A 27,761-nucleotide genomic window follows, 5' to 3' on the forward strand; every position below is an offset into this window, starting at 1 on the left:
GCTGCCACATGGTCCAGCAATTGTATTCATAGACATGCACCCAAGAGAAATAAAACATATGTCCACACGAAAACCTGTATGCAAATTGTCATAGCAACGTTATTCATCATAGCCAAAAACTGGGAAAATTTAAATGTCTAACAATGGATAAATGCACAAATAAATTTGGATATGTAAATAAATATCCATACAATGGGGTATTATTTGGACATAAAAAGAATGAAATACTGATATATGCTATAACATGAATGACCCTTGAAAGCGTTACACAAGTATAAGAAGCCAGTAACATAAAAAAAGCAAGTACAAAAATTCAGTAACAAAAAAAAAGCACATATGATTCCTTTTACACAAAAGAGCTAGATTAAGTACATGCACAGAGACAGAGAGTGATTCACGGTTGCCGGGGTGAGGGTGGGAGGAAGTGGAGAGTGACTACTAACAGGTATGGGGTTTCCTTTTAGGGTGTCGAAAATACTCTAAAATTAGATTGTAGTGATGGCAACACAACTCTGAATATATTAAAAATCTAATCAACTGTACGCTTTAAATGGGTGAAGTTTATGGTATGTGAAAAATAATAAAGCTGTTAAAAATCTTATTAATCATAAAGATAATGACAAAACATAAAGATACTGTCAATATCTTAATAGCATTACAATATGTTCCCCAATCTTTCCACAGTTGATCCTTGAACAAAGAGGGAGTCGGAGATGCTGCCCCCACACAGGCAAAAATCCAAATATCAGTTTTGACTCCTCAAAAACTTAACTATTAATAGCCTACTATTGACCCTACGCCTTAACCGATAACATAAACAATGAACATATTTAAATGTTCTATATATTATATACTGTGTTCTTACAATAAAGTAAGCTAGAGAACAGAAAATGTTATTAGGAAAATCACAAAGAAGAGAAAACACATTTACAGTGCTGTACATACTCATTGAATAAAAATCCCCATAGTAGTGGACCCATGCTGTTCAAAACCCGTGTTGTTCCAGGGTCAACAGCACTCAAGGCCCTACTGGCACGTTTTCAACTTGCAGAAACCTTGTAAAGTTTGTCGAACTTTGAAAGTAAACTGAAGCAAGTCAGCATTTTGTAATTAGAGGAAAGAGGTACTTCAAAATTCAGTGGTCAGATTTTTTACCCAATAGGGAAGAGCAAATGTCAGTAAATGTTGCTTTACAACATCTTATAACCTAACACGTTTATTAACTATTTGCAGTGCTAATAAGACTTCTTTTCCTTGGGAGGGTGGGGGGAGAAACCTGAAGAGTAAGCAGAAGAAAGACGCTCAGCCAGGGCTCCTACTGAATTTCCGCTAACGTGGAGGTGTCCCGGTGGTCACCAGGCCAGAACCTGGACACAAACGAACCAGCTTGGAGAACTGTGTCTGCCACGTAGGAGCTGTATTTCGTGCAAGCTGCTTCGCCTCTCTGTGCTCCCCTTTCCTCTTTGTAAAATGGGAATGCCATACCTACCTGCATTTTTATTGGAGGACTTATCTTGTAGTAGGGTGCCCATTAACGGTGCCTATATTTTAAAAAGGCTTTTAGTAAGCACTTATGAACAGTATGTCTTGGTAGTTTTTTCCTGATTAAAAAATATAGTGTTGGCATTTTCTGCACATCTTTCACTGGTTCTATTTTGATGTGTTTATTATTCAGTTACTTGTCAAAGTACTTCCCTGAAACTCTGCTGTCAATCAGGAAAGAATTAAAACATTTACTTGCTAAGTATTTTCTTACTTAATTGTGGCTCTACTGTTGTTTAGCTAAAACAACATAGAGTGCAGAGTCAGAATGAGCACGCTTAGCTGAAGGACCCCCTTCTTCGGACGTGTGGTGGGCAGTAAGGAACAGCGAGGGCAGAGGCACTGCACATATCCTTGGCTCAAAATTGCCTTCTAAGGCCCCACTCACCCCAGAAATTCTTTTAGAGTTAAGCAAATGCCCTAAATGGCCTATCAGTCCAGGATCCAGGCAATTCCTTTTCATACTGTTCTAGGACCTGGGCAGGGAAGAGAGGTCCCTACCCTAGAGGACCCCACATTATTTCTCTCTCTCTCTCTGTCTCTCTCTGTCTCTCTCTCTCTCTCACACACACACACACACACACACACACATTAAAGAACATGTGTATGTTTCTATTACCTGGGACCTGGGGCTTAGAACTGGCACATCACTACCCCAATCCTAAACTAAATATCCACTCTTGGGACTGACATGCTCAGGCCCCAGGGAAAACTTTCCCACAGTTTGCCTTTTGGCCTCAAAACCAAGGCTACTGGGTCCCCATGCCACAAAGGTTTGTAAGTTGCTGCTGCCAACGTCTGAGATGGATGTCGTTTCAGAGGACAGAGGGGACTGAAGTGATAGGAGCCTTTAACAACAGAAAAGGCAATTTAACTCACTTGTCAATTCCTTCCCCCTCAGACAGCATGAATTAAACAGATATTTGTATATAGTACAGTATCATTCCTGCCAATGCTGAGCATCTTTTTCTTCCTTTTATTTGTGTTCCAGTTGTAGTTTCTAAAGTAATGATGAGTTAGCATGTTCACAAAAGAGAGTGCACATGGGCAGTTGAGAAACACACTCTAATACTGAACTATTCTTACTTACCTGGTAGGGGAGATACCGAGACCGAGAAGGTGGTTTTCCCAGGGGAGGCTCACCCATTGCATTCTGGGTGTGATAACCGATGTGTTTTCCCCAAATGTGGGAAACTCAACTCCATAATTTGGCAGTGGGGGACTGTGTTTGTGCTTTCCCTTAAAAAATATTCATATTATTCTTAAATATAAATATTTGCAAATCTAGGGATAACATGAGTGAAGTATGATACTGATTATTTATATTGGCAACTAAGTTCAAAGAATGAGTCCTAGAATTGTAAATAGTTTTGTTTGTTTGTTTTTATTCTCACCTGAGGACATGCTTATTGATTTCAGAGAGAGGGGAAGGGAGGGAGAGAGAGGAGCAAAAACATCGATGTGAGAGAGAAACATCAATTGGTTGCCTCTTGTGCATGCCCTGACCAGTGATGGAACCCACAACCCAGGCATGTGCCCTGGCGGGGAATCAAACTTGTGACCTTTCAAAAGGTCTACGGGGAGATGCCCCAACCAACTAAGCCACACTGGCCAGGTGTAAATAGTTTTATTTGTGTGAAAATATTTATAGTTTTTATACATTATTATGATGCTTTATGCTTTAAAAATAAACTTTCTTCTAAAATATTCAATTCTTATTTTTTACTTTTACTTTCATTTACATTTTGATGGAAATATATTCAAATTTGATACTCTTTGAAGATAATTACATGTTAATTTTAATCCTTTAGATCTTTGTCAATGGCACATAAATTATGTATACATATTGATTATAATTATATAACTAGTGATTTTTTTTATGACATGAATGCAAAAAAATAGGTTGTAGAGAATATATAAATCATAAAATATGGCTTTATTTTACCACTCATCCAAATATTTCTGGGCCACCAATAGCACATGTACAATAATAATTAAATTCAGTTATTTTTGATATTTTGGCAACTTTCAGTTGTTTAAAACTATAGTTTTCCAATTTTAAAAATAACTTTGCCATTATGAAGCAATATTTGTCAATGTAGAAGAAAAATTCAATTAAAACCTTGACTTATAATTTTTAAACATTTAGACCATTTGACCCCACATATTTTAAAGATGAGCCAGATTGCTTCAATGAGATCATCAGATTGTTCTTTTTCTAAAAATGAGCTATTAATAGTTCACTTATTGACACTAAGCATGCCAGACTTTAAGTAATGTCTACATATTATCTCATTAAATCCTCTCAAACACCCTGTCATAGGTAATTTTATTACCCTCACTTTACAGAGAGGACACTGACCTTTGGTGTGTTTAAGTGACTTGCTCAAGGTCATATAACCAGTAAATCCTGGAGCTGGGATCTGACCCCAGGAGATCTGAGCAACTTTGGGAAAGGGCACTTTGGGAGAGCTGAACTTGGCTGACATCTTCATGGAGAACTTGGACACACAGAAGGCAATGTGGGAGGGTCAGGACGGTGGGAAAAAGGGCTGCAAAAAAAAAAAGTCCCCAATTCCACAGTCAAGCCCAAGATCTGATGTCAGCTCCAGGGAACATCCCCAAGCACCAAAGGCCACCAAATGTCTGAATGGACAAGAAGGACTGCCAGGTCTTCATGTTCTACTGATTACAGCAATGGGCAGAGGTGAAAAACATCCTTTTTTTCCTTTGCTCTTGAATCCTCAGGCATTTTATAGCCAGATTCAGAGGACCGATTCCTTCTTTCCTCCTTCCATCTTTCTCTCCCTCTCCTCTCCCATCCTCCCTCCCTTCCCCGCTCCTTTTCTTTTCAAAGTAAATGTATGTTACGTTACCACAATGCTCTAAACACTGTTCTAGGCACTGAACAAAACAGACAGGGCCTCGTACATATGGGAATCATTATCCAATGGGGAGATAGACAGAAAATCAACAAGAAACCCTGAAAAATTACAACTACAACACAAATAACACGAAAGAGAGAGTGTGCATCAGGACAGCATACCAGGGGAGTCTGGCCCGGGCCCAGGGTATCAGGGAAGCTCCCCGGGAAAGCGACAGCTGAGCAGCGATTGGGGGGGTGGCAGGGCTAAACATACAAGGGTTCGGGAGAATGTGCCAGGCTGAGCGCCCTGTGAGAGAAGGGGGCCCGTGGGGTAGGGCGTGAAGACCCTGACTGGAGGCCGGCAGGGCTGGATGTGCGCATGGAGGGCAAGGTTCCAGACCTTCCAGACCAGGGAGTGGGCAAATACGGCCCGCTGCCTATTCTCCCGAATGAAGTTTTATTGGAGCTTAGCCACATTCGTTTGCGTGCTTACTGACTGTGGCTGCTTTCGGCTACAACGGCAGAGTTGAGTCGTTCAGACAGAGACCTTATGACCCACAGAGCCTAAAACATTTACTCTCTGTCCTTTACAGGAAAAATTTGCAGACCCCTGATCCAGACCATGGAGGTCAGGCCTTGTAGACCTGTTAAGGGTTGTGTCCTTGATCCTCACATCTGTGGGAAGCCACTGCAGTGTTTTAAGAGGGAAAGTGGATAGGAGATAATAGATCTAGTCTTCATTAGGATTCCTCAGGAGCCAAATATATTCTTACAATTTGGGATGTCCCAGGCCAGGCTCTCCAAAGACCCCTTTGAGGAAACCGGCTTTAACCCCTGCAGGAATGGGGTCTATGTCTTCTCTTGCCCATCACAGGGGTCCCTATCAGCTTCTTCCTACCTAAGCCCCTTGTATTAGCCAGACTCCTTTGGGAACAAGTGACAGAAACACAATTGAAGCCTTGTATACAGCAGGAAGGGAATGCATCAGTTCACATAGCTGGGAAGGTCAGTGGGGAGGCTCAGAGAATGCAAGAGCAACAGATAACAGAGCCCACACCACTTGAATCAGGGACTCACCATCTCAAGAATCATCTCTTCATTCACTTTTCATCTTTGCACGACTCTGCTTAGCGTCCTGCACAAACAAGCGTTTTTTCCCACTGGGCACCTCCAGAATCACATTCTCCCAAGGTTAGCCACCCTAGCAGGAGGAGTGAGTCTACTTTCTATGGTCTGGATATTCTTCTTGGGTGTGGATTCTGATGGGCCCTGCTTGAGTCCCCTGTCCACCCTCTCTAGAACAATCAGCATTGAAAGGGATTGAGTCCTATAAGCTGGCCGGACATTGGTCACATGGCTATCCTTGAGGCTGGGGAGGGTGGAGAGGGCTGGAAATGAGAACCCTGAGAGCACAACCTAGAAGGAGAAGTTTCCAAAGGAAAGGAATGTTACACGGACAAAAAAAAAAAAAAAAATCCAAACAACAGAATGGGCCCGCTTATAGCCGCCAAGCTGGTACCCATAAGCTCTGTAGGGAAAGCCACCTCTGCCCTTGTGAGCAGAGCTGACTGAACCAGAGATCAGTCCTGGAACAGCCTGCAGCACCTACCAGCTGGACACAGGGAGGCGGATCAGCTTCGAAGTGACTCAGCACAATTGTCCAGTGGCAGCCCTCCACTGAGTGGCTGCAAGCTTACGAATCAAACCTTCTCATGAGGAAATAGAAATGCCAGGTCAGCAAAAAGGGAGGGCTGTTTGCACTCAGACTGGTACTGCCAACAATGCTGAGGACTGTCTCCAGGTTTCCGTGTAGCTCACTCCATGTCCCGGGGTATAAATAGAAATCCACACAGTAAACCCTCCTTGGCTGAAGGAAGGCCAGGCCCGGCTTTTCTCCTAAGAAATTTGCCCGTCTGGGTCAGTACAACCTGATGCTCCAGAAATTTCTTTCTCTTTTAAAAGAACTGTTTCCATCATTGAATTTCATGCAGAAAGAAATGAACTACTCCTCTGGCAAAGAATATTACAATCTATGTAAAGATTCCCTCATTGGAAGGGAATTTGAACACTTTGCTAGGTGGCCAAGAGAGATTTAATCATATGGCTTTCTGGGGGCGGAAGCTGAAGTGTAAGCTAAGTACAATAGAAATAATAACCCACTGGTCACTGGGCAAGAGTCCTGGGTTCAGGTCCTTGCTGGGGATGGTGGGCAAGTCACTTCTCTTCTCCTTCTTCTAGAAAATGAAGTTTCAAAATCATGCATTTATTCTACAGAGCTGTGTGGCTGGAGCAAGAGACCAGTGTGGCTGAAGAGTGAATGAGGTGGAGGGATTGGCCAAAGAACACATATGAATAGCCCATGGACACAGACAACAGTGTGGTGAAGGCCAGGGAAAAGGAAGGGCTGCATGGAGGGGGGCAAAGTGGGGGGAAATGGGGTATATCTGTAATGGCAACAATAAATAAATACACACATACATACATACATAAAATATTTTTTAAAAAGCATGAATGAGGTAGAAAGTGGCAGGTGAGGCCCCAGAGGTTACAGGGGACATGTCACCTTGCTTGAGAGTGGGAACTGTATTCCTTTCTTGTGGCTGCTACAACAAACCACCACATACTTAGGGGCTTAAACGACACAGATTTCATTGTCTGAAAGTTCTGGAAGTCAAAAGCCCAATGTCCAGCAGATCTCACTGGACTGAAATCAAGGTGTTGGCAGGGCTGCATTCCTTTCTGGGGGCTCTGGGGAGCCCCTTCTTTGCCGCTCACATTCTGAGCTCCTAGTCCCCTTCCATCTTCAAAGCTAGCAATGCTGGGTTGAGTCTTTCTCATGTTATATGGTCATATCGTTCTGATCTTCCCTTCTGCCTCTTTCTTCCACTTTTAAGGACTCTCGTGATTACATTGGGCACGACTGGCTAATCCGGAATAATCACCCTATTTTTAGGTCAGCTGATTAGCAACCTTTAATTAGTAACGATCTGTAACATTAATTCCCCTTTGTCATGTAACATAACATACTCACAGGGACTAGGACACAGACATCTTTGGGGGAGGGAGGGCACTATTTTGCCCATGACAGGAACCACCAGTGTTTTTGAACAGATGAATGACATGATTGAACTTGTGCTGACCATGGTCACTTTGGCTTCTGTGTTTGAACAGACACTGAGGTGTTGGGGACAGAAGCAAAGAGGCCAGTTAAATGACTACTCCAGTAATCCAGGCTCAAGATGGTGCTTGAACCAGGAGAGTGAATGTGGAAATGGTAAAATTCCAAGTGTATTTTGAAGGTAGAGCCAACGGGCTTTGTTGACAGAGCGCGTGTGAGAGGGCGGCTAGAGTGTAAGCAAAGACTAGATCCCAAAGAGAGTGGTTTCCAGTGCTGACGAGTTTGGACTGTACCCTAAAAGGGGAGGCTTTGGGGTTAGACAGAGCTTACTCAAATCTCTGCTCCTCCATTTACTAACTTAGTGACCTTTATCAGGTTTTTTATCTGCATTATGCGTGTTTCCTTACCTGTCAAATGGACATGATGCTACTGACCCCAAAAGGCAGTTATGAGAATGAAAATGCTTCTAAAGTGCTGAGTACAACCCTTCCCAGTTGCTACGCTTTTGATGTATGATAGCCATTATTGTTATTAATATGGCTGTGGGGAGCCATTGAAGAACTTTTAGCCATGAAGTGACAAGACCAGATTTGTCCTGGAGAAATATCACTCTAGCAACAGTGCGACTTGGGCGGTGGAAGGAAAAGGGTTAAAGCTATGCTCTTGGCTTAAAAACCTTTGGCAACTTTACAAAAACTGCAGAATAGAAGCCAAACTTGCCCTGGCATTCAAACCCTACATAATTTGGCTCAATCCTACTTTACTTTTTCTTTTTTTTAATCTCTATTTTCCTCCTGCATTGACCACTTTCAAACCACCCTCCAGCCATCCTGGTCTCAATTTCCCTAAACTCTGTTGGGTTTCCAACTTCTGAACTTTGGCCTTTCCTGATTAGAATGCCCTTCTCATCCTCAAAGGCCAATGCAAATCCACTGGCCCCAAGAAACTCCCCCAGCCAGAATTAACACTTCATCTCCCATTGACCTAGAATTGCCCATCTATGCTCATTCTCAATCCTCTCCCCTTCTTTGGAGAAATTGCTCTACCCACCAGCAGCCCAGAAGAAGCAAGACCCTTGGGCATAAGCGGTAGGATTAGGAGAGCCCATCTGGGGTTTCTCCTCCAGCACCTGAAATTGAAATAGCATCATTTCACATTAGGCACCAGAAACATGGGCCCCTCAAGATTTGGGTATAGAGCTGGTGCCTTTCAAAGCTACCTGCATGCTGAGGCCCTGAGGAAGGAGGAATCAAGTCTTATGGAGGAATATGGTACAGACATGCAGAGAGATGTAGAGACAAGCTACTGGGTGGGGGTGGGGCCAGAAGGAATGAGAGAGAGAGGGAGATGGGGTTGGGAGGCGGGAAGAGAGAGACCTTTCACTCCCAGATTTCTGAAAATTTTTCAGCTGAGTTTCTGGACATTCCCCAGTCTTTTTAACATAAATCCAATTTCAGAAGGCTCTGTCCCCACAATACACTGGGTACTATCTCTTAACATCAGTTATGTAGGGGTGTGTCTGCATCCACCTGGACATGGAACCCCCAAAGGCAGGGATTCTGTCCTATTCATTCACCAACCCCAGATCCTGGCACATGCTGGATGCTCAAAAATGGTTGAAATTGAATCCTGACAGTTCACAAAATGGTTTAATGTATTGTTTTTAGGCAATCATTCTACACTTATCTGCTTTTCACCATATTTTGCTATATTTGCATGAATTTATGTCACTTTTTCATTTTTATTAGGTTGCTTTTCACCCTACTTCCAAACTCTCCATATTCACAGGCTTTGGCTTTCTCATCCTATTTGCCACTCACCAGGAAGGATTCAGAGTTTAGTAGGAGAAGTGACCCATACCTCTCTCTAGCTGGTGAGAATGCTTGTCTTACATTTTCCAGTATTCAACAGCCTTTACCCTTGAAATGAATACTTCCCATGAAGGCTGTTGGGGCAGCTTAATTTCATGATGTCATTTAAAACTCATTAAAAGGTCACCAGGCAGGCTAAGTACCTTCTTCTTCCAAATACCTATTCAGAATCATAGATTTTCAGATCTGGAGCCAAAGGTTCTCAGACTCTTGAGTTTCCATGAACCAGCATTAATATTAAAGGGAAAGAAAAGATTGTTGACTTTATATTCTTCCAGGGAATGCCATGAAAAATAATAAGCTTCTATTAACACAGCATTACCTCCTGCAATGCACAGGACAGCCCCAACAATAAGGAATTTTCCAGCTGCAAATGGCAATAGTTCTGAGGTTAAGAACCCCTGGGCTAGCTGATGACCTAGTGAAGGGGAAAAGCAGCAAAGCCCCCCAGGCTGGCAGGCATTTGCAGGCTGAAACCATGGAAAGGCCTGCCCAGCTGGGCTGTGATGGATCAGCCAGCTGGGGGCTGGACCAGCTACCCCCAGGCTTGGGTGGGGTGGCAGTGCAGGGCCAACACTCGCAGACATTCTTATTCTTAAATGGCATACAGCACATAAAATGCTTAACGCTGTGCCTGGCACACAGTCAATTCTCCATATATATTACCCTTATTATTGTAAGTGTTCAACTAATGTTACCATTTTTAACACAAGGGAAAAATATTTTTCTTTTATCTTACCAAAAGGTGTGCTGAGCTCCTTCATGGATTTGAAGTGCACCCCTCAGGAGACAAGTTTTGCTGGGAATCAAATTACTCTAATGGATTACAAAGATTTGGGATTCCCAGAGATCATCGGAGAAGTAAGAAGGAGGGGCGGGTGGGAGGAAAGGAGAGGGAGGAGCCTGTGGGATGGAGTGGGACCCTGAGGACTCACTCCTAGGAGGAACAGCAACTTTCCCTGTGGGTGAGGAGGTGGCTGAAGAGTATTTTAAGATGCAGGACAGGTCAGCATACATTTTGAGGATTTTGTGTCTCAGTAACATGAGGAACTAATCTTTTGCTCCACCCCATCTCCAGCTTCAGTGACATTTTCTACAATGGTGCATACATTTTATAAACAAGGTTTTTGGTGGAAACCAAGGAAGGGTCTACAACTTCCATTTGGGTTGAAAGAGTGTAGAACTGAGGCAGCAGTCCAGAAGCAGAGGCCGGGAGCCAGAGGTGACCACAAGAACAGGGGTTGCCTTGAGCTCCCAGAAATCCCAGTAGGGCCTTAGACTTTCTTAGGATGTGGAATGTGGGGGTTGAGCCTAGTTCCTCAGCAGACACCTGTCTTGCATTTTTGTAGTAAAAGAGCCATCTGGTCTTACACCTGGGCATGAGTAAGACGAGATGGGCCTGGTTCCAAAGTTCTCTACCTGCTCCAGCTGGGTCAGAAGGTGGCCAAACTCTGTTTTTTGTTCTAGAATCACCCAGAGTCAAGACAAACACTGCCTTGAAGATCTTGGAGGGCTAGAGAGGAGCCCTGCCCTAGCTCCTTGGGGCCAACAAGAACTGGTCTGAGTTTTGGGTGTGTAATATCTGATCCTCATAGGAATAGAGGTAGAACTGTTGTGACCTTGTGATTGAAGCCACATAAGCATTATAACAACCAAGTAGCCAGAGGGCATGAGGAATAACACCGTTGTTGCCAACCTGGCTTCATTACCTCTATGACTTTGGTCAAGGTGCTACCCTGTGCAAAATTTCGTGAAGTCTTCCCCGACCCCGCCTCCCCAAGTCCCTCTTCCGGTGCATCAGGGAATCAATACGCCCCCTTCCAACCCTAGCAATCTCGGTGTCATGGTACAGAGAAGTGACCAAGGGCTCGGGGTTTATTTAGTGTTGGACAAACCAGGCTCCACTGCATCACCCCAGGAAACTTGGTTTGCCTCTGCGCGGCAGTGTTGGTATCTGTAAAACGGCTGGGGCTAACAAAAACTGCCTCATGGATGGACTAAAGGTTGTAGGTAATACACAGGGGGCTTATCCCACTGCAGGAGCTTGACAGCGAACCACTATCCATCTTCTAATCATCTGGCAAATTCATCTCACTCACCTTTCTTGTCCCAGCTCTTTTACTTCTTTCCTCCTCGTTTAAATCTTATTGTTTTTCTCTGTCCCTCCCTCCCAGGGCCCACCCTCCGCGGACTGTTGGTGGGATGGTTGGTCAGCGACAGCGGTCTGTGAGGCAGTCAGTCTTCTCTCGTCCTGGGTTTAGGAAGTCTCCGTGGCACTGCCTTGCAGGGAAATCCCCTGCCAGCCCACATCTCCCGGGCGCGAGTGGAAGAATCACACTGCAGCAGACGTAACAGACCGGAACCGCGGCCAAAGACGGGGGATGGGGGCACTAGAAGATAACGGGAGGACCAGGATCGACCACGCGCCGCGCCATCTCCTCCCGGCCCTCTTATCCTCCAACCGGTGGCCCCAGTCATCCCCTCCGATTTCGACAGTGGCTTCACAAGTGACAGCCACGTGGATCGCGGGGGAAAGGAGTATGGGTGTGGGGGGCGGGGCTGGAAGGGCGCTGGAGGAGGCAAGAAGGACCCACGTGCGCGCGCCCCGGCGCCCGCTGCCAGGCGACACCGCCGGGAGCGAGTACGCCACCGACGTCACGCGTCGTTCATCCAATGAGCAAAGGCCGAGGGGACGCGCCGTCCCGCCCCTCCCGCCCCCGCGGCAGTCGCGGCCAAAGCAGCCGCCTCCCGGAGCGTCTGGGGAGCCGCGGGCCGTCGCAGGCTCGGGCGTCGCAGGACGCAGACCCAAACCGCAGGACGCGGCCCTCCGAGCTGCTCGCCCCGTCCTCGCCGCCCGATGTCCTCAAGATGGAGGCAGCGGGGGCGGCGGCGTGAGGAAAGCCGCGCCGTGCGCGCGGGAGCAGCTGCCGGGGCTGCCCGGGCGGAGACGCTGGCGGGATGGGGCTGCTGCTCATGATCCTGGCGTCGGCGGTGCTGGGCTCCTTCCTCACGCTGCTCACCCAGTTCCTGCTGCTGTACCGCAGGCAGCCCGAGCCGCCGCCGGACGAGGCCGCCCGCGCGCGCGACGGCTTCCGCTACCTCAGGCCGGTGCCGGGCCTGGCCCTGCGGGACTACCTTTATGGCGGGGGCGGGGCCGAGGAGCCCGCCGGCGGGCCCCCCGAGGGCGGCGCTGCTCCGGCCGCGGAGACCCCCGCCCCGCCGACGCGGGAAACCTGCTACTTCCTCAACGCCATCATCCTGTTCCTGTTCCGGGAGCTGCGGGACACCGCACTGGCCCGCCGCTGGGTCACCAAGAAGATCAAGGTGGAGTTCGAGGAGCTGCTGCAGACCAAGACGGCCGGGCGCCTGCTGGAGGGGCTCAGCCTGCGGGACGTGTTCCTGGGCGAGACCGTGCCCTTCATCAAGACCATCCGGCTCCTGCGGCCCGTGGCGCCCTCCGCCTCCGGGGAGCCCGACGGCCCCGAGGGGGAGGCGCTGCCCGCCACCTCCCCGGAGGAGCTGGCCTTCGAGGCGGAGGTGGAGTACAACGGGGGTTTCCACCTGGCCATCGACGTGGACTTGGTCTTCGGCAAGTCCGCGTACCTGTTCGTCAAGCTGTCCCGCGTGGTGGGGAGGCTGCGCTTCGTGCTCACCCGTGTGCCCTTTACCCACTGGTTCTTCTCCTTCGTGGAGGACCCGCTAATCGACTTCGAGGTGCGCTCCCAGTTTGAAGGGCGGCCCATGCCCCAGCTCACCTCCATCATCGTTAATCAGCTCAAGAAAGTCATCAAGCGCAAGCACACGCTCCCGAGCTACAAGATCAGGTGAGGGGCAGGGGCGCGGGGAAGGCACCCGGCAGGTGCGGGGGCAAGGCTGCTGCCTGCGTGGGGTGGGAGCCCCTGCTTTTCCAGGGGTCTTCCCAGCCGGGGACGGGGTCTCAGCCAAAGGCCAGTCGTGCACACCTTTTCTCCCGAAGGGCGTGGATGGGCGCGGGGAACCCTTTCGCGTGTTTTCACACGGAAGGTGCCGTCCGTGTGCGTAGAAGCGGCATCCTGAAAGGGGAGGGGAAGCCTCCCCGACCCCGGGAGTCGGCTCTGGGGCCGCTGAGAAACTCTGCGGCTGCCGCAGCCCGGGCGCTTTGCAGCATCGCCTTCGCCCCGTTGAGAAATTGTCGCCGAACACTTGGCAGGAAGAACGCGCTGGTGGCCCCGGGCTGCTGTGTTCTGCAACTGCAGGCCACCTTCGCAGTGACAGCTGTCGTAAAGGAAGCTTCTCCGCGGCCGGTTGTAAGCGAGGCGGGATACTTCGGGTCGTCCTCCACATTTTGTGTGGGTGACGCCTGCCCTCCGGGGGAGGTGCTGTGGCCCAGCCCCGCGCCCTGCCCCTCCTGGGTCAGCTCCCTGCACCCGTGAGTCGCTCGCTCGGGACCTGAAGTCACCCTGCAGAGAGTATCTTAATGCTAGGTAGTGACTGCAACTTTCGCAAGCCCTCCTGGGTCTGGTGGCTTAATTTTATGTACTGTGCTGATTTGATGAATGTACAGGGTTTGCTCTTGTGTTTTGGGTGTGTGTGTGTGTGTGTGTGTGTGTGTGTGTGTGTGTGTGTGTGTGTGTGTGTTTAATAGGAGAAGTGGCGGGGAAAAGGAAGTTTTGTAGGACCAGACTTGGGTCCGGGAAGGATGGTCGTCGGAGTAGAAAGGGTTGTACGTAGCTGTTTCTTCTAAAATGCCTGAATATTTAATTTCACTTTCTGTCCTTTAATTTTGTGTTCATTAAGATATTTGACTCTTCTGGATTTTGTCCTTTATTATGAAATTATGTCAATCTGGTATTTGCCTTTCCTAGTGCTCATTAGTGGAAGTTGCCTCTTTCTATGGAGATCCCTCACCTTCTGTCAGTCGCAAGCATCAGAGACCCAGATAATCCAGAAATATTTGATGTTTGGGTTTGGGATGGATTGTTGACTTGTGTATGTGGCAGATTTACCTTACTAATTATGCTTCGTTTAGGTTAATAGCCCAGCGTAACAGCTTCAAACTAAAACTGTGAGGTAGCAGGACAGGCTTACTTTGTAGTGGAACTATTTCCGAAGGTTTGCAGGGGATGGTGGTTCGCTGCTGGGTTTCCTGCTCTGTGCAGTACAACAGTACAACATGGTTTGTGGAACCTGCTCTCTAAGCTGCAGCACATACATAAGTGACTAAATTGTGAATGAGTTCTAGTGTTCGTGCAGGAAGAGGTTTATAGCAGTGTGTTGCTAATAAGAAAGTCATGAGAAAAGTTACAGATTCTGATGTTCTGTCACAACTTCGATTCTGAGGTTTTCTGGTTAACTTTCAGATAATAAAATTTGATTTATTATTTGGAGGACATTTCACAGAATAGTTACAGTGGCCATGAAATTACATACCATTGTGAGGGTCTGTAAAAATTCAGACTCGATTCAGTTAAGTCTGAAGGAAATTATGAGTCGGAGTTATGAAGCCATTACTAGGAAAGTTTTAAACCTTAAATATTAAATGATCACATCCAGAAATGTAGACACGTGTGCTCTTTATATTAGAAGGCATTTCAATGGTCAATTAGTAAATACTGCACAAAATGTATCACTCAATCTGTAAATACTGTACACCTACTACGTGCTTATCATTGTTCTAGGTGTTGGGGCTTCAATACTGAACAGCCTCAACCTTTGTGGGAGCCTAGAGCTTAGTAAGATTTGAATTAGCTTTACTTAATAAGATTTAAACTAGAATGTGACTGATGGGGTAGAAACAACTAGGAAGCTAATTTTAGTTTAGTAAAAGAGAATGATAGAAGTGTGAGGATGAAAAGGACTGTTTCAGAAAGTGTTGAGTTCTCTTGTCTGTGTAGCTATTCTACCAGAAGTGGGTTTGTTTTTTTTTTTTCAGATTTTATTTATTTTTAGAGAGAGGAGAAGGGAGGGAGATAGAGAGGGAGAGAAATATCAATGTGGGGTTGCCTCTTGCACGCCCCCCACCGGGGACCAGTCCTGCAGCCCAAGCATGTGCCCTGACTGGGAATCTACCCTTTGATTTGCAAGCTGGTAGTCAATCCACTGAGCCACACCAGCCAGGTCAAACCAGAAGTGGTTTTTTTTTAATTGTTATTCAGTTACAGTTGTATGCCTTTTCTCCCCATCCCTCCACCCCACCCCAGCTGAACCCACCTCCCTCCCCCACCCTCCCCCTTGATTTTGTCCATGTGTCCTTAGTAGTTCTGTAATCCCCTCTTCCCACTGCCCGACCCCCCCCCCCCCCCCCCCCCCGGTATTGTTAGATTGTTCTTAACTTCAATGTCTCTGGTTATATTTTGTTTGCTTTTTTCTTCTATTGATTATGTTCCAGTTAAAGGTGAGATCATATGGATTCAAGTTTCAGCTAAGAGAAGGAAGTAAAACATGTAAGATGTATCATAATTCTCATAATGAGAATTAAAGTAGTTAGTGTTTATCCTTTTTTTTTTTTTTTTTTTTTTAACGAGGGAATAGTGCTCAGAGTAGTTAAATAATTTGCTTAAAGTCACTGAGCTGTCAGGTGGTGAAATCCTGCTCTGTTAAAGCCAGGTTGCCTTTCTCTCTCTCGGACTATACCCCTTGTTCTTAAGGGATTAAACCTTGGGTGCTGCCCCACATAGCATTTCTTTTTAATCCAGTAGATTTTCTTCCCAGGTAGAAGGTCTTGCTAGTTTATTCCTTTTAGCCACCTAATTTACGTAGTAGAGCTAAAGTAGGAAAGAAAATTGTATTGAGTCCTAGGATCCTTTGGCACTGTTACTATATAACAGAAATATCTTGCCAGTTAACATGGTTGTCATCTCTTCCCTCCTTCATTTGTTTTTCCATTTTCATGGTACTAAGGTGAAGGTGGCCCAGAACTGCCAGTTGCTGGTGTCTCATAGAGAGATGTGAAGGAGTTCAAGTGGTTGCTTTCTAAGGACCCAGCTGATGACACTCATTTTAACCAACTAACAGTTTGTAAAACATTGTATTTTCTTAAAAAGAGTTTTAACATGTATAAATTTTCTAGATACTATAATCCTAATGTTACTAATATAATTCAAAATGTAACCACCTCAATATTGTTTTGCTTTTTCCTTTGAACGTATATTTTAAAATAGTAAATTAAAGTAGTATTTTTAACTGCAACTCTTGTCTAAAAACCTTTTTCCCAAACCCCTTACCTACCCTTTCTTCTCCCTATAAAAAGGCCAGCTTGACATGAGATGTTAAGACGGTTTTTGAAGGTACGTAGCCTACCATATTCTCAGATAGCCAGCATCTGAATAAAGTACCCATAAGATTTTTTTAAACTAATATTTTTTAAAAATTAACCTAAAAATTAGTCCTCAAGAGAGAAAGATACCACTGATGTTCTTGACTACATGGAGAATCCATCTTTAACATGAAATCTGAGTACAGTAGTCCTGGGGAGTGTAAGGTCTGGGACACAGATATTTGGGATTCTTACTGAGGCTTGTTGTCCTAGAATATTATTGCTGTGCAGCCAGCACTGGTTACATATTGTGAGGCCAAATTCAGTTTGCAGGTACATTTTATTTGGCCTGCATTGTGTTTTCTTACTGGTTTGTTCCTGTCTTAATTGCCAGCATTTAAAAATGGAAGATTTTGCATGATTTAGCTTTTTGGATTCTCTCAGGAAAAATTGGAAGATCTTGTGGCCCTAGGGTTGCATTCCTCATAGCAATAACAGGATGGAGAGATGGAGTCTAATAACAGCTGCAGGAAGCTCTTATTCGTCGTTTATAGTTCGCACTTGCTTGTTACACTTCTGATGCTACTCGCCTGGCTGTCTTCAAGTGAACTTGAGACCCTCCCTAAATGCTCGCCATTTAAACGGGGTGAAAACGAGATGAGTTAATAGCGATAGTGGAGGGTGATCATTTTTAGCCCTCTTTAAACATATTTTTGAAGGGACTTCCATTGAACAATTTATTTTATAAAAGACATTATCAGTATAATGTTGAATTTTTAAAAAGCATTCTGCCAGGAATATTTTTAGATACCTTGAAACATTTTCCATTTCTCTGCAGTGTAGTATGTAGATAATGACTGCTTTCATTCACTTCTCTGATCTACAAATAATGCGGGGGGCGGGGGGCATGTACTTATTGACAGTGTTTGAATTTAATGAATGAGTATGGAACAAATATTTGGGGAAACCATCACTTGTCAGGCTCATGGAATGTCTTCTGATATGACTATCTTGTTATCACTATTTTGTTACTCCTGAAAATAGTCTGATAAGTATTTGTGGAAACTTTAAAATATTCTTAGTGATTAAAAATGGAGGAGGACCGCTGTCCTCACTAAGGTAAGGTCAAGACTTTTAGTATTTAATTAGATAGAGCCTTTTTCATATTTATATTTAAATCTTCTCTCAATATACCTTTTATTTCAGAGAACTAAATTAGGCTTCGTCTGGAAAGCCTCATTCATATTCTGTAATGTGATTTGCAATTGAATTATTTCTTCTTTGGTCTTCTGAGCTGGGGAAATACAACATTTATTCTTAATTATCGCTTTTCTATTTTACTAATTATTTAAGATAAAGATGGTTTTGAGTAATCCATATTTTCTTAAAAACTTTCCAAGTAAATTTGCTGGGAGCTGACAAAGTCATTTGTAAAGTTAAGTGTAATATACTATATTTTTTCACTTACTTTCATACTTTTCTTTCTATATATGGACAACTTAAAAAGTGTCTTAGGCCGGAAAATACTTTAAAATACCTGCTATAATTTTTGCTTATTGTAGGAGTTGTGGTTTTACTTCCCAGTGTTAAGAAGTATTTGGGAGTGTGGGCACCAGGACATAGTGCATTGTTCTTGCTGTTCTCCAGTAATGATGTAATGCAGTAGTAGCTAGTTTTTATCTATTGTGGCTTTTGTTATACTACTGCTCAGATGAATATCTCTATGTGAAAGGAATGGAAAGATCATTGTCTTAGAGCTAAATAGGTTGTTTTAAAAAGGTCATTTATTTTTGTTTGTTACTTCCTGAAGACTGCCAACACCTAGTGTTGTGGTAGGTCTGGTGGAGGTGATAAAAATGGTTATAACACAGTTCATGCTCTCAAGATGGTTAGTCTTTCCAGGGAAAACAAACAACAATTAAAGCTCATTAAACAGGCATTTGGAGATATATACATATGTATTTTTTTAAGATGTTATTTATTTATTTTTAGAGAAAGGGGAAGGGATCGAGAAAGAGAGGGAAAGAAACATTGATGTGCAAGAGAAACAGATTAGTTGCCTGTCACATGCCCCCAGCGGGAGACCTGGCCCTACCTGGCCCTACCTGGCCCCATACCCAGGCTTGTGCCCTGACCAGGAATTGAACCAGTGTCCTGGTCATTTGCAGGCTGAGCCACACCAGTCAGGGCACATTGGATATACCTAGTACCTTTAGTTTTGTGAGAAACAGCAAGAAGAGAGACAGTGTCTCTGTGAAGGCAACCACGTCATTCCTATGTGTTGTATAATATTTTGGGACCTTAGGTTCCTCACTACACCTAAACACATTCCAACTTATTTGCTGTTTTACTTATTGCAAGTTTTTTTTTTTTTTTTTTAATCTTCACCTGAGGATATGATAGGGAGGGAAAAAGAGAGGGAGGGAGGGGGAGACACAGAGGGAAGAAGGGGGAAGGTGAGAGAAACATCCATTTGTTGCATCCCCTTTGCCCCCTGACTGGGATTGAATCTGCAGCCTTTTGGTGTGCTGGACGATACCCCCACCAGCTGAGCCTCCAGGCCAGGGCGCAAGTTGGGTTTTCTTAAAGCTGCTTTCAATTATTGTGATTTAGGCATTTAAAACATTTAGATGGTAAATAATGAATTGATCAATTAAATCTTTGCTTTAGAAATTTGATTTACTCGTTGAAGGGTAAAGAGTAATTCTCACCATTATTAAGTATAATATTATTTTCTGTAAAATTTAGGAGAGGTGATGTCTGGTCTATTTTAATATTTGAAAAGCTTATTCTCAGTATTTAACTTTAGATTTTAATCAGGACTAGAATTGCAAACTCTTGATATGGAAGAATTTAAAATATGTTTGTAGCAAAATGCGTCTTTTTTTAAAAACTAATACTAGAGTGGTAGGTAAAACAGATTGAATTTAGTTCAGATATCTTTGAGGTTAAGGAAGTATAAGGAGAAAGTTTGTGACAGTTTTGGTCTGCAATAAAGCCCATGAATACAATTTATCTGAATTATAGGCTATTGCTTTAGTAAGTTGCTTACTTAAAATATCTGGATAAATTACTCAAAATATTTGAGTTTTTTAGTACTAGAGAGTTAGAATTTGAACTCAGTTACTCCAAGATTCGTGTCAGTCAACAAGAGCTTATTAGGCTAGAGAAACTATGGTGATAATTGCTGGAGCCTGCTGGATACTCTGCTGTGGAGGTTTCTCTTGAAAGTAACTCAGCCTCTTGTCCTGAAACAGTAGGATTGCATCATTAGGAATTTATATTTTATTTCTAGAATTACTGTTGATTTGTTGATTTAGTGTATCCTTGGGCAACTCATGCAACTTGTTATTTTTGAGACTGAATGAAATAAAAATCTGAAGTTGTTAAAGTTCTTGGAGAAAAGAATTATGTAAATGTAAGGTAGCACTAGGCACTTCTCTGTTATTTTTGCATAGGTTTAATGCAGGGATTTTTCTCAAATATGCAGGTACAAATCATTTAAAAATATTTTCATTTAATAAGTTCTGATGTTAGGTAACTATACGAGAAGCAGAATACAGATAATGTTAAAAATCATTTATACTTCAAAAGAAGCCTTGCTGCTTTTATTTGAATAGAAAAAAAATGAGAAGCTGAGACAGTTAAGTACTAGCTTTTCTCATTTCTCTTGTTCAGATATTTTGCTGTTCCTTACTTCACACCTGGGATGGAGTTTTTGTCCATACATCTAACTGGCTTTAGAAGATCAGACCTCTGTGTTATAAACTTTATTGTTCGTTGTCTTTACCATAGTAGAGAGGTAATAATTTTGACTTTAAGATGTTTTCTCTTCCCTCATTCACTAGACTTCAAAAGACGTTTAATGTATTCAGTAAATGTTTGATACCATTTTTGTCCAGGGCCCTGTGCACTGCAAAGACAGTTAGTGCTAAGAGGGAATAAATAAGACACTCCTTCCTTCAAGATTTATTTTTAATCTAGTAGTGAGAAATGGGTTACAACTCAGAATTTAGGAATTGCCGTAGCTAAGAGTTGGTTCTGTCTAGCTCAGTGGTTTCCAAAGTGTGGCTTGGTGACTCTGCTGGATCTCCAAGACCTTTAGTCTTGGGGCATCTACCAATCAGAACTGTTCTCATATAATACAGAAATGTTACTTGCCTTTTTCACTCTCATTCCCTCACAAGTGTACCGTGGAGTTCTCCAGGAGTTACATGATGCAGTGGTGACATTATCACCCTGGTGGCTATGGCATGTGAGCTTGAGTTACTCTTCCATTTAAAAGTGTCACATATTTAATTTCTAACGTAGTAAATATCAGTGGATATAGCCCACATAAAGAACAGGACTTTGGAGTCTTTACTAATTTCTAAAAATACAGGGATTCTGTGAACAAAGTATTTGAGAACTGCTGGTCTAACCTGAAGATCACTTATTTTTACCATCTGCTAAATCAGCTTTCACAGATATTAGATACATTATTTTTAATTGACTTATAGTATTGCTTTTGTAAGGAGCACCGGGATTGTTGCAGCTTTGACTGTATCATTTACCATGTGATCATGGAAAGCCACTTGAACATCCTCATCATTGGTTTCTTCATATGTAATATAAGACTTACAAGGCTGTACATTGTTATGAATCATGAGAATCAAGGATGTATATGAAAGTGTAATTGACAGGTGTGCTGGAAACATGTAAAGTGGTACTTTTTATATTCTCTTGTTTAAAGGCATGTGTTGGGGGAGCTGGTAAAGAGGAATAGAAGGAGTTTGGATTTGAGGACAGTTCTCATGTTTCTGCCTCCCCACCCCCCACCCCCATTTATTTTTAAGCTTTGCAAAAACTGGGAATTTTGATTCATCATAGGCTGTGGTAAGGGACCCTCATAATATAGGTTGTGATGAACATAAAAAGATATGAGATTTATCAGACATGGTCAAGAGGATTACTTTGGTTCCTTGAGCAACTCATTTGATACTTTATCTCTGGTGCACGGGATATCGGTTAACATTGACTCACCTGTGAGTCACCAGCTATTGAGTTCTATTATGAGGGACCTGCGACCTCTATTATCACTCCTTTGTTCCGTGTGCATCTAAAACCACTTCAGAAAATCGTGAGGCATTTTAGATATTGATTATTCTGTGCAGAATCAGGAGTTTGGATAAAAGTGAACATTTCTTGTTAGGTAGAAGGATGTATGGAAGAGTGGGGGTAAGGCTTTTTGTAATGGTATCTGTTATCCTTGTTCTTAGTTTTAGAATTATTCTGGAGCACTTTTTTCTCCTTAGGAGTACAGAAATTAAAATCATTTTGCCAAGTATGGACTTTGTCCCTATAGTGCGCACCAAGAAATTCCATAAATAGAACATTTCTCCATTGGTTTCTGTAAGCCAGTTTCTTAATATATTCTGCTTAACGTAAGCCTTGGTTATAAAGCTCTGTGACGCAGAGGTAGAAAGCTGATACTTAGGGTAGGGAGGCACACTGCCTATTGTTAATTTGATATCCTCACAAAGAACACGATTTTTTAAAAAACCAATTAGTATGGTGACTGAAATTATGGCCATGTGGACTCTGAAACCTGAGGAAGACAGACAGCTATGACCTTGAACATCGTATGTGGTGAATGCTGAGCTCTGAAACGATTCCTTGTGGAAGGGAAGACATTTGCTGTCTACCGTGTCTCTAGCAGATCAGCCTTAAATAGGTAAATAGAAAGTGTGATAGGAAATGTTTCTAGAGCACCTCACTGTGCCAGATGCTTACATGAACTTTCTCATCTAATCCTTACAATAACTGTCTACTGCTGAAGATCCGGGGGCTCTCAAAGTTAGAGTCGCTTGCCCAGGGTCTCAAAGCTAGTAAGTGTTAGAACTAAAATTCAGAACCAAGTACTGACTCTAAAACCTGTGTGCTTGACACTTCCTTAAATTGTCTTGTCAGAAAGAAGCTGAGAAGTGAAGGCTGTGAAGAGCTTTTTTATTATTTTATGCAACCCTGATAACGGTCCCGTGAGGTGGAGGTGTAATTATTCTCCTCCTTTTGCATATGAGGAAACTGAGACTTACAGTCAAGAGTTTGCTCAGAGTCACATGGCTGGAATGTGACAGAACGGGACTCTGAGCCCAGCTGCTTGGCTCCAAGAGCTTGGCTGTAACTGCTGCTCTGCGCTACCTGTCCTGTGTTTCTTTTCCTCAGGCATCGCAGTTGAGTCGGGAGGAGGGGGTGCTCTGGGGAGAGCTAGAGACAGACAGACATGTAAACGGGGTGGCTAGTGGCATAGTAGAAATGTGTATAAAGTGCTTTTGGAACACAGACGAGGAAGTAATTACAAGACGGTAGAGGGAGGGGACAGGTTACAGAGATGAGGTGACTTTGAAATAGAACTTGAATGGTGAAAAGGAGCTTACCACGTGGGGCTAGTCACGGGATCAGAGTGGTTAGCAGGCAGTCTCTTAGGAGAAATAATGTGGCAGTACTGACTTTAGTAAGCGTGGAGCAGCCTGGTGTATGAATTGTCTTTTTAGTGTGATGTTAATCAAATTGTCTAAATAAAATTGAAGATTTGAGATTTAGGCTCATGGCTCACCAATCAATACATACAGAAAATTAAGAGTATTTTGAACCACGTGCACTTTGTGTTCTCTCTAGGTTATACCTACTTTTGTGTTAGTGTGCCGTACTTGACATGTAACGTGCACCATAAAATATGGCTCATTGAGGTTTGGTAACTATATTTAAATGCAACAGGGAACTCATTATTTAAAAGTACACTGAGGTGCCTCTGAAGAACAATAAATGAAGAAACATTTTGAAAATGATCACCTGATTTATCTAGTTTCTATATTTGGCGTAGGAGGATTTGGAGCACACTTAGGTTTGCTAGTTTCTTACTGAGACTAAAAGGAAAAAACCACACAAACTCCTAGCTGCCTGTTTATAGCTGCTTGTTCTACTTTCTTTCCTAGCCAGGATGTAATGTTTGTATTCCTGAGCCTGAAATAAGACTGTAGTCTCTGAGTGTCTAACTTTGATTGGTCTCTCTATTCCCAAGTCAGCAGAGTTAGTGAAGAGAGGAGATGACAGCTGAGCTCTCTGTTAAAAGACAGTTTAGTTTTATACACAGGGAGATGGGATGGAAATACAGTGCAGGTGGAAGAAATAGCAAAGGGACAGAATCAGAATATTGTGCAGTATCTTTAGAGGTTCAGCGAGGACAACAGTTTGATAAAAGTTGATCATTGAGAAAGAAGAAAATCACTATTTGTGTGCCCATTATGTGCCAAGATCTCTACTAGGTGCTTAACACCTGTGAACTCTCTAAATCTTTGTAGTAGTCATGTAAGATAGCTTTTTATTAAAGAAAAAGTAAAGAGGTTTTTGGTTTTGGTTTAAAAAATAGTCTTTTTAAGAAGAGGAATCATAATTTCAGAAATCACAACATTCTAACTAATCAAGAAAACCTGAACCAGGCCAATGGGGCACACAGAAGAACAGAAGAGACATGTTAGCAATATTATAAGGGAATAGAGGCAGAACTCATTGGTTGTGAGGAGGAGCAAAAGGTAACTGCGGGTTTCCTGGTGGCTATGAAATTGGTGGTGCCAATAAGAGAAAACAGGAGAGGAACAAGTTTGAAGAAAAATTGTTTACTTTACTTTTAAGCATCAATATATGGAACTTACAGAAACAGTAAGAGCAAATGATGTTGCTTAGGAACGTGTAGAAGAGAAAGGGGAGGAGAGAACCCAGGTGGTTTTAGTGTATAGAACGAACCTCTTCTGGTTCTTCATTATGGAAAATTTCAGACTTACTCAGAAGTTAGGAGAGTAGTTCAGTGAACTCCCATTGTCCATAGGCAGATAATTAACTTGTGGCCACTTTTGATCATCCATCTATCCCCATGCTCCCCTCCATGATTATTTTCAAACAAATCTCTGGGAATTGGAACTATATATTTGTAGGATTTTAAATTTTGCGTTCTCTTCACAATACCTTCCCTCCTTGACAAAGCCTTATCCAGCTTCTGCCTGAATATTTCTAGAGGTAGAAGGCATGCAGTACAATGAGAGAGCTGTGTCCTTTTTTGACTAGCTCTGATTGTTGGAAAGTTTTCCCTTTGAGCTGAAAACTAGCAGATTTATTACTTTGCCCATCCCGAAGTCACGAGTAGATTCAGACCTCTCACTATTTTTATATTGGGTTTGTAGTAAACCTTTTTTCCTAAATATCATAGTGTTTGCAAACAGTTTTTTTGTTGCCATGTGACGGAATTGTCACCAGCTGGCATTCGGGGTGCTTATAGAGCAGTCTTCAAAAAAACATCTTAGAACAAAAATATATTTTAGATGTTAAAAAGAAGATTGTGGTGGAGGACTCCAGTCAAGATGGAGGCATAGTAAACACAGCTCGCCTCCTCACACAACCACAGCAAAAAGTACAGCTAAACTACAAAACAACCATCACCAAGAATCATCAGAAAATCAAGCTGTGTGGAAGTCTGACAACCAAGGAATTAAAGAAGTCACATTAATCCAGGTGGGTAGGAGGGGCAGAGTCATGGAACAGTCAGTCTCACACTCACGTGTGATGGATAAAAATTGGGAGAAGTAAACAACTAAAAATTGGGAGGGATACCTTGGAAGTGAGGGATCCCAGCCCTACACCAGACCACCCAGCCCAGGGATCCACCACCAGGAAGATAAGTCTCCATAACTTCTGGTTGTAAAAACCAGTGGGAGTTGGGGCAGTCTAAGAAACTGCAGTATTCTCAGGCATCTCCTCTTAAAGGGTCTGCAATGGACTTAGGACCTACATAGACTCACTCCCTCTGGGCTCCAGCACCAGCGCAGCAGCTGGAGGGGCACCAGTGGCATATGGAGAAACTGAAGTGTCTAGCATCAAGGCGAGTGCCGGGGGACAGCCTCCTCCTAAACAAAACTCCAGAGGCCAGGCAGTGGCATGGTACCCTCTCTGAGCCCTCCCCCACACAGAGCCACAGAGCAACGACACCATATCAGAGACTCCATCAACCTGGCTCACACAGGTTGCCCCACCTTGGCGATTACCTAAGACTCCGCTCTATCCAACTTACCAGTAAGCTTTTCTACAATAGGCCATGCTACTAAGACAGGCAGCTCTACCTAATACAGAGAAACAAACACAGGGAGGCTGCCAAAATGAGGAGACAAAGAAATATGGCCCAAATGAAAGAACAGAACAAAACTCCAGAAAAAGAAATAACCAAAGGGGAGATAAGCAGTCTTATCAAGTGCAGAGTTAAAATACTGGTTGCCCAAAGAACTCATTGGATACTTCAAGAGCATTCAAAAGACCCAGGCAGAAATGAAGGTTAGTTACACTAAGTGAAATAAGAAAAATTTACAGGGAGCCAACAGTAGAGTAGATGAAGCCACAAATCAAATCAATTATTTGAAACGTAAGGAAGAAAAAAATTCAATCACAACAGCAAAAAGAAAAAAGAATCCAAAAAAACAAGGATAGGCTAAGAAGCTTCTAGGACAACTTCAAACGTACCAACATTCTAATTATAGGCGAGACGGGGGAAAGAGAAAGAGCAAGAAATTGAAAACTTATTTGAAAAAATAATGAAAGAAACTTCTCTAATTTGGTGAAAGAAATAGACATAAAGTTCAGAAAGTCCCAAACAAGAGGGACCCAAAGAGGACCACACCAAGACACATCATAATTAAAATGCCAAATGTTAAAGGTAAAGAGAGAATCTTAAAAGCAGCAAGAGAAAAGCAGAGAGTTATCTGCAAAGGAGTTCCCTTAAGCTTATCAGCTGATTTCTCAAAAGAAACTTTGCAGGCTAGAAGGGACGGCAAGAAGTATTCAAAGTGATGGAAGGCAAGGACCTACAACCTAGATTACTCTATCCAGCAAAGCTATCATTTAGAGTTGAAGGGCAGATAAAGTGCTTCCCAGACAAGGTAAAGGTAAAGGAGTTCACCACCACTAAGCCATTATTATATGAAATGTTAAAGGGACTTACTTAAGAAAAAGGAGAGCAAAACAATGGATATTAAAATGGCAACAAATTCACAACTATCAATAATTGAATATAAAACTAAGCAAACAAGCAGAACAGAAATAGAATCATAGGTAACGGAGATTATTTGGAGGGTTATCAGGTGACGGGGAAGGGGAAAAATGGGGGTGAAGGTGCAGGGATTAAGAAGTACAGATTGGTAGGTACAGGACAGACAGAGGGATGTTAAGAATAGTATAGGAAATAGAGTAGCCAAAGAATTTATATGCCTGACCCATGGACATGAACTGAGGGGGAGGGGTTGCCAGGAGAAGTGGGGGTACTGGGTGGAGGGGGGCAAAGGGTGAAAAATTGGGACAACAGTAATAGCTTAATTAATTAAATATCTTTTAAAAAAAGATTCAGATTCACATATGAGAATGCTTAGCTACTCTTACAGGTATAAAATTTAATTATATATTTTTAAAATGTTGCCAAAGTCTTCACATTTTAAAATTAAATGTTTTTTCTTTTAAAGTTTTAATAAGTACACTAATCATGAAGATTCAGCTCAGTGAATTTTTACCAAGTGAGCAGAGCAGCAGTCAGAACAAGCAGTAGAATAGTACCAAGAACCGGGAAGTCCCTCTTGCCACCCACGCTGCCTCCTCACTGCTCTGCCTAGGAGTAGCTCCCGTCCTGACTTCTGCCACCACCGCCTTTGGGTTTTTTCCTTTTTTTGCCTCTTTTTGACCTTTAGATAAATTGAGTCCTACTGTGTGCACCATTGTTTTTCTAGCTTCTTTAGTTAATAATATGTTTGTGAGATTAATCCATGTGTACTGTGTATAGATGTAGTTGATAAATTCACTGTGTATAAATATGGTTTATTGTATTGCTGTAGAGTATTTCAGTGTGAATGTACCTCAGTTGATTCTGTCTGTTATGGGTGGGCAGTTGGATTAGTGCTGTTATGAATATTCTTTAGTGGGGTGACACTGGTTAACAAAATTACACAGGTTTCAGGTATGAATATTCTTACACAAATCTTATAGTGAACATTTGTCCACATTTCTGTTGGATATATCCAGGAGTAGGATTGTCGGATCATTGGTTATGCAGCTATTCAGATT

The 27,761-nt window shown here is 43.1% G+C and overlaps 1 protein-coding gene and 1 non-coding gene across 2 annotated transcripts in view; both read left to right on the plus strand.

The window, feature by feature from the left end:
• Window positions 1–2,624: 2,624 nt before the first annotated feature.
• Window positions 2,625–2,785, plus strand: LOC112300518 (U1 spliceosomal RNA). Its single transcript, XR_002974399.1, has one exon. It is a non-coding gene; the product is annotated as a U1 spliceosomal RNA (small nuclear RNA).
• Window positions 2,786–12,109: 9,324 nt separating this feature from the next.
• The window catches only part of PDZD8 (PDZ domain containing 8), a 61,672-nt gene continuing 46,020 nt past the window's right edge, over window positions 12,110–27,761 (plus strand). Inside the window, exon 1 of the mRNA XM_024555562.3 lies at window positions 12,110–13,221. Coding sequence (XP_024411330.3) covers window positions 12,356–13,221 — 866 coding nt within the window. The 5' untranslated portion in view covers window positions 12,110–12,355. The remainder of the gene's footprint in view (window positions 13,222–27,761) is intronic.

Source organism: Desmodus rotundus, chromosome 4 (assembly GCF_022682495.2).
Source record: "Desmodus rotundus isolate HL8 chromosome 4, HLdesRot8A.1, whole genome shotgun sequence".
Lineage (NCBI taxonomy): Eukaryota > Metazoa > Chordata > Mammalia > Chiroptera > Phyllostomidae > Desmodus > Desmodus rotundus.